General features: G+C 40.4%; 1 protein-coding gene across 1 annotated transcript in view; it reads right to left on the bottom strand.

Moving 5' to 3' along the window:
• Nucleotides 1-97: 97 nt before the first annotated feature.
• Nucleotides 98-6,782, bottom strand: part of puraa (purine-rich element binding protein Aa) — a 7,118-nt gene continuing 433 nt past the window's right edge. The window contains exon 2 of the mRNA XM_015960749.3: nt 98-4,252. Within this exon, the coding sequence (XP_015816235.1) occupies nt 3,331-4,188 (858 nt within the window). The 5' untranslated portion in view covers nt 4,189-4,252 and the 3' untranslated portion in view covers nt 98-3,330. The remainder of the gene's footprint in view (nt 4,253-6,782) is intronic.

The following is a 6,782-nucleotide window of genomic DNA, read 5'->3' as shown; positions in this document are numbered from 1 at the left end:
GACGAGTCTTAAAATAATGTAAAGGCTCCAAACCAGAAGTCTAGTTAATATATTCTCATGTTTAGTATGAATGTTAACAAAAAGATGAATCAGTGTGTTTAGAGAACAATGTCACGCTTTATTTTACAGCCTGACATTTAGTTCACATACAGTACTTAGAAATTTCCATGACATGAGTCAAAGAATTGTTGTTGGAAAGTTTGCGTTTTGGAGGCTGTAAAATGAAGCTTTAATCATTAGTATCAGAGCAAATGTAGTCAGACATTGTAGACAACACTACATCAAAATTAACTTTTTCTTTTTCCAAAACAGGAAATGAAACATGAAAGTAAAAAAAAAAAAAGAAAACATTTTGAACGCAGATATCTTTGTCTTTCCCCTCACCGGGTAAATTAAATTTATTTTTAAAATTTGTCAAATGTACAGAAATTATACTGAATGCATCAAAACCCAAAGTGAGCAGATCAGAACAACCTCTCGAGAAAAGAGGCAACAGGAGAGAATAAACGACATTCTTTGCTGAGATGGTTTTAAAACAAGTATTGGTCAGGCGTTCTCGTTAACCTGGGAAACAAAGTGCTACACACAACCACTGAAGACAGTTCACCACACATCTGAATGAGGATTGGACTGAAGCACCTTTTCTTAGCTTAAAGCTAAAAATGGACATTTGTTATATATTTTTTTTCCTTTTTCCACAAAATCTCCACCTTCACCAACCCCCAAAGAGCCAAGTGAACCCCTTTTTCCCTTGCAAAGGGGCAAACTTGCAGTGACATTGTTGTTTCAAGTTATAGTACATCCTGTGGACCGCTAGACCCAACAGGCCGCTAAAGACTAAAGAGCTAAATTTTCCTCCAGGGCAGAGCTTTGAGTGCAAATAAAGGCGTACGTCTCCTTCATGAGACAAAGAAAACATGGAATTCAGCCACATGCTCTCAAATAGTCATCATATATTTTAATTGATATACATATATTGCCACCGTTGGCACATGTGATATTGCACACAGTGATGAAATGTTGCACATAGAGGAAAAATTATATTTAGGGGGCAAAAACATTCCAAAATGACAATGTGGAATAATGCTGAAAAGGTAAAATTGCATAAAACAAAAAACATGCTTGCTACTCTCCACTAACCGAGCAAATTACATTTGCCAGAGTTACTCTAGATAGAACATGAGCCTTTTAAGGCGGGGCTTTCCTGTTTGAAGCCACCACTGATGTCTTAAATCAGCCCCTGCTCTACCCGCTGAAGTGCTTAGCTAGTGCTCCTCTGCATCATCTTGCATCGAGGTGACCACCCCTTTCCATGTTTACATGTAGGCCGATACCTGGATGGCTGAGGGATGAGGATGGCAATGAGGTCGGGGAAGAAGGGAGGCAGCAGAAAGAGTTAGGAATTCCGCTCCCGTTTTCCTTAAAGGGCCCAAAACGAACCCTTTTTAGCACCACGAGTCGTGCGCTGTAGCGCACGCGAAGGGGGCTGAGACGCAAAAACGGAAGAAACTGAAGAAAGCCAAACTGCAATCCAAAGCACCAGGCCAGCGTGTAAGCATGCGGAGCGTGTAAGGCACCAGGTCGTTTATATGCTGAAGAGGGCGCTCCCGATCACGTTAATTATGCCAGACACTCCCAGATGAAATTAAAAAAAGAAAAATGTGGTTAAGGACAGTCTAGTTTGCTGGTTTACAGTCAATCTAAACACGGGAGCGATCGTTGAATTTATTATTGAGGTAAATCGGAAAAAATCTGATTGTTTGCCAGTTTCTCAGGAGTTTACTGACAGAGTTTATAAAACTGCTATCACACATCTATGAGATGCGACAAAACTGGATTACAACCAGTTGTTTTTTCAAGTGGCAGCCCAAATATTTACAATTAGACCAAAAAGAAGATCACAACCCCCTACCAGAGCCTCCCCAGATAGATATTCGGGCTAACAAATCTTAAGTATAGCCGCAGAAGTTCACCCAGAAGCTCGAAGGGATCCAGCCACGCTCATCATCCACCGGCAGGCAGATTACGAAACCATCTAAAACTGGGCCGAGCCAGGCGCCTTCCTCGCTGACTGATGGCGATTCTGCTGATTACGGTTTACGTGACAACAACCGAGCCTTTGGAAAAGAATCACTCAGTACTCAAACTTGAGATTCGCACGTTATAGGCAGATAAAGGATATGAATGGAAGGGTCCTTGAGGCTCGATACATTTGGGAGACCAATGAAATCTACGACAGTGCAGGTTAACATGCAGCAACAGCACTCCTTGGCACCATTTGGGCTTTTTAGGATAAAACAAGATCACGATCGGACACAAGATCACGATCGGCCACCGGTAACGCTCCTCTGCCTTTAGCTCGATGCCAATTACACAGTTAAGTTGTGGGGTGAGTGCATCTTGTTAAATAATCTGCAATTCAGGCTATTTGCTACATGTTGTCACTGCATTTCCTCTATCAAATACACATATAGTACCTTTAAAATGAACACATTGCATTGACAAGGAGACACAAAGGTAGTCTATAATAAATCCATCTGCATGGCAACGATTTCAACTCAAAAAACTAAATAAAAGTTACAATATTTATACTTCTTTGAATGCCTATGGCAAAGGTCATCACGTCGAGACTCCATTTGCCCGGTTTAATAGAATTTTTTTTATATGCAATGCATATTGCACCACAATTATAGCACTTATTTCATTTCATGAAAATGCCTATATATTCCTTTTTATACTGCATGACATCTAACCAGTTTCCGACGCAGGCCTAGCCCTCGTATGACCTCAGCGTGTAAACACATCTCTACTCACAGGTAAAGGTGAATAGGATGGCGAGTACACGTCTTTTACAAAGAGTTTTGAATTTTGGTTGAAAAATTAAAACATCTGATTTGTGCTGACGTCATTAGCTCACATGGAAAGGAAACGTGTTCGATCTTTCTCTGAACTCCACAATATTTCCATTTGAACATTGCAAACCTCTTTTTTTCCTATTTTTTTTTACAACAGCTTTAACTGGTACAAAAGTTCTGTTAATAAGGGAAATAAACACTCCGTTGTCAAGTAGGAAACAATGTTCAAATATAAGGTTATTACTTTGTTTAGCAGCCTGTTACTGTTTTAATGGTGAGAAGTGGGGCAACATCCAGCGATGAGTCACATCTGTCGGCTTGTGGAGGTTTCTTAAGAGTGATGCTCCCTTGGAGTTAAACCGTTTCATCTTTAGATTTCTTTCTTTTTACAGTAGAGTTTTTAATTATAATTCTCTGGTTATTTTCATTACTTTTGCATGATTTTTTTTTATTTATTTTCGTTTGCGGCTCTATATCAATCCTCGTCTCCATCGTCCGCCTGCATCTCCTCCTGCTGCTGCAGCTCGCATGCCCTCTTCTCCCGCTGCTTCTCCTGGATCTTCTTCATCTCCTCGGCGTACTTACAGAAAGTATTCCCAAATTTGGACCAGACTTTGTAGGGCACCGTGATGGAGTTGCGGTATGTAGGCTTCACCTCGCTTACCCTCATAAACACGCCGTACTTGTTGGACCCCACGTCGAAGAAGAAGCGTTTGTTGTCCACAGTCAATGACGAGCCTTCGGGCAGCTCTGCGGGCTCGTCCTCCACGCCGTAATCGTCAATAAGTTTAGCCAAAGCGTCGCGAAACTCAATAAGTCCCTGGGCAGGCAGCGCGATCGTCTGGCCCTGCGTGGATCCCAAACCGGGCCCCCGGTTAACGGTCTGTCGGATCCTTAGAAACCGTCCCCTCTGGTTCTCCTTCAGATCCATGTAGTATTTCCGATTCTCCCGCACCAGGAACTCACTTTTGAGCGCTCGTCTGGGTTCGTCTTGCACCAGTCCCGGGTTACTCGGACCCAACTGGGCATAATGTTCGATGAAGTCCCCCAAGTAGTCTCGGAACTCGACCGCCACGGACATGGAAAGAGTCAGGCGGCTCTTGTTTCCACCGGCCCCGACTTCAGCTATCTTTAAGAAGCGGCCCTTCGCGTTCTGCTTTACGTCCAAATAGAAGCGTTTGTTCTGGATGTCAACCCTCTTCGACGCCAGCTCTTGTGTCTCATGCTGGAGCCCGGAAGCCGAGCCCGCCCCTCCCGTCGCTAGGTGCGTGGAGCCGAAGCCTGGGCCCGTAGCCGCTCCTCCCTGCTCACTTCCACTGTCTCTGTCCGCCATGATGCTGCCTGCCTTCTCCCTCCGTCTGCTGCAAAGCAACGGGCAGCAGCAAGTCTCGCGATATCTGCGCAGAGGAGAGGAGAAAAGAGAGGAGAGGGGAGCTGAGTGCTGTGATGTCTCTAGTTCTCGCTGCTCTGCTGTCTTTTCTCTTCAGATGAAACGGAACTCAGCCTTATTTCAAAACACAATTTTCGATTTATCAACATTGCTTATGGAGTCTAATGCGCTTACTTTAAAATACCTGGCTTGTTGGCAGTTTTTATAGAATGATAATAAAAAGGCTTACCTTCTCTGGTGAAAATCCACCTAAAACCCTGATAGTGTGCTCTTTTATAAACGGATCTGTCACGAGAATTCAACAAAACCTGAGCTTTATCTGAAACGGGGAAACCCCTGAGACGATGAGAAAATCACAAGCACAGCAACTTCATTCTCATTAAGAAAACGAAAATAATCATAATAATTTCTTTATTTTAAAATAAAAACTTTTATTTTGGCAAACAAATAATACAATGAACAATTGGCAATCCTCACTGAAGGGGGGTTCTATTAAACTTTATTCTATTGGCTGAATCATGTCACGAGTTTTGAAATCACTTAGCATTTCATGGAGTTTATTTTAGATTTCTATGATATTTTGCTATTTCCCCACTCAACTCAATGAATATCCATCTTTAATAAATGCTTAAACTGTTATTCCTTTATATTTTGAGTAAGACTTAAGCTCTTTTCAGATGCTTTCACCAAACTTAAACCATTTGAAAACGTTAACTTTTAAAACCTCTTGTTGGGTCTTGCGTCATTTAAATAAGCGAACGGGAGGCCGCGCCCGGTGCGCTTTAGGCGCATTTAAGAAATAACGCAACTTCGTGACCTTATTTTAAGGAGCTATCCAAGGTTCTTATTTAATATTTTTTTATTTTTTTTACAACTAGCTGTGTCCTCCAACACCCACGCATAAAGTGATGCATGTCGTCCCCTGACTGATTTCCAAAGGCCCTTTGAATACGATAAATTACCACACAGGCCTCCTCTTCGGCGCGCGCAGGTTGTGAGGTGAATGAAAACCGCTTCCTGGACCCTAAATGTCTCTGACCATAATAGCGCACATGGGCGGGAAGTTTAAAAAATATCAAAAGACAAAGATTCATAAAATATTCATGCGTGAGTTCTCCTGCTGCGGGATCTCGCACAGGTGGATGATGGCGCGTTTCCCGCTCAGGAAACTAACGGAAGACACTAAGGCAAGAAGTCAATAATAAATAAATAAATAAATAAATAAATAAATAAATAAATAAATAAATAAATAAATAAATAAAGTTGGCTTTCGTCCTTCTGTCAAATAGTTCCCACAGCGCAAACTTTCACCTGACCTAAAGGCTTAGTCTAAATTAATGAGGGTTTATATATTTATTGCTGACATTTGCACTCATTGACTGTGCATTTATTTAGAGAATATACTAAAATGACTTTAATTGATACGATTTGATTAAGTAATATTAAATTAAATGGCAACAATATTATTTATTAAAAGTTATGAAATTTAATCAATAAAGAGATAAACTATATTAATGATATGCCTTTTAGGCCATTTAAAAATCCAAAATCTGAATAAATGACCTGTTAGAGGCATCGAGTAAAGATGTTTTATAATTATGTTGTTGTGTGTTTAAGTCCATACAATGGGACGCTTTACATTAAACTCCATAGCACCATTACTCATTTCTGCTCGTTTTTGTTTTACTTTTTGCATTTAAAATGTTTCCCTTGTTTAAATATAATTTAAAAGAGACTATTTTTTTTCTTAAAACAAACATCTTATTAAGCCACTTCTCCAAAACGCATTTTAAAGGCACGTGGAGTTTAAATTTAGGAGGAAAAAATCTTAAAATCAACATTTTATGGTGCTCTGAAATACATTTCGTTTCCCTGCACTTGCATGGATCATTTTTAAATAAAACCCAATTTAATTATGTTTAGATCTTCATAAAACTATTGCAATAAGACTAAATAAGTGCACTTGCTTGTTAAACCAAGCTTTATTCCGTCTTAACAGAAGCTTAGCTTAAGCATATGTGAAATAAAAAAAAACAATAAGTCTATTCCTTTCAGATCTTATGGTCGGTAAGGTCTTGGGTGCAGGTGAGGTGTGATTAAATAAAAAGCTCAAACCAGCGTTTTAAAGGCATTTAGAACATGGTGCATCGTATAAGCCATGTTGACAGAACCATAGCCTCCATGATCTTCAATGTGTTATTTTAGTCAGTTTTGTCCGAGCTAAATTATTTATTTATTTATGTAAAGTTAAAAAAGTGGGTCATACGCCACATTAGACGGTTGTTGAGGGATTACTGTATATTTTTATTCTAAAACGTAGCCTTCCTGCGCACAGACACACCACCAGTCTGTTTTCCTGACCCAGACTCTCACACAGTTTAGTTTTTGACACAATAACCTGTGATGGGCGTTGGTGATTTTCAGACTTATATTTCATCATAAGTCTAGTAGATGCATTTCCGTTTGGATCCAGAAGCCCCGTCCAGACCAGACGATGGTGTTGTCGGACTTGGACGCTGATCTCTTCTCAAACTTTT

The sequence above is a fragment of the Nothobranchius furzeri genome, chromosome 10 (genome assembly GCF_043380555.1).
Source record: "Nothobranchius furzeri strain GRZ-AD chromosome 10, NfurGRZ-RIMD1, whole genome shotgun sequence".
NCBI classification, from domain to species: Eukaryota; Metazoa; Chordata; class Actinopteri; order Cyprinodontiformes; family Nothobranchiidae; genus Nothobranchius; species Nothobranchius furzeri.
This window is presented reverse-complemented; position numbering and strand designations above follow the sequence as displayed.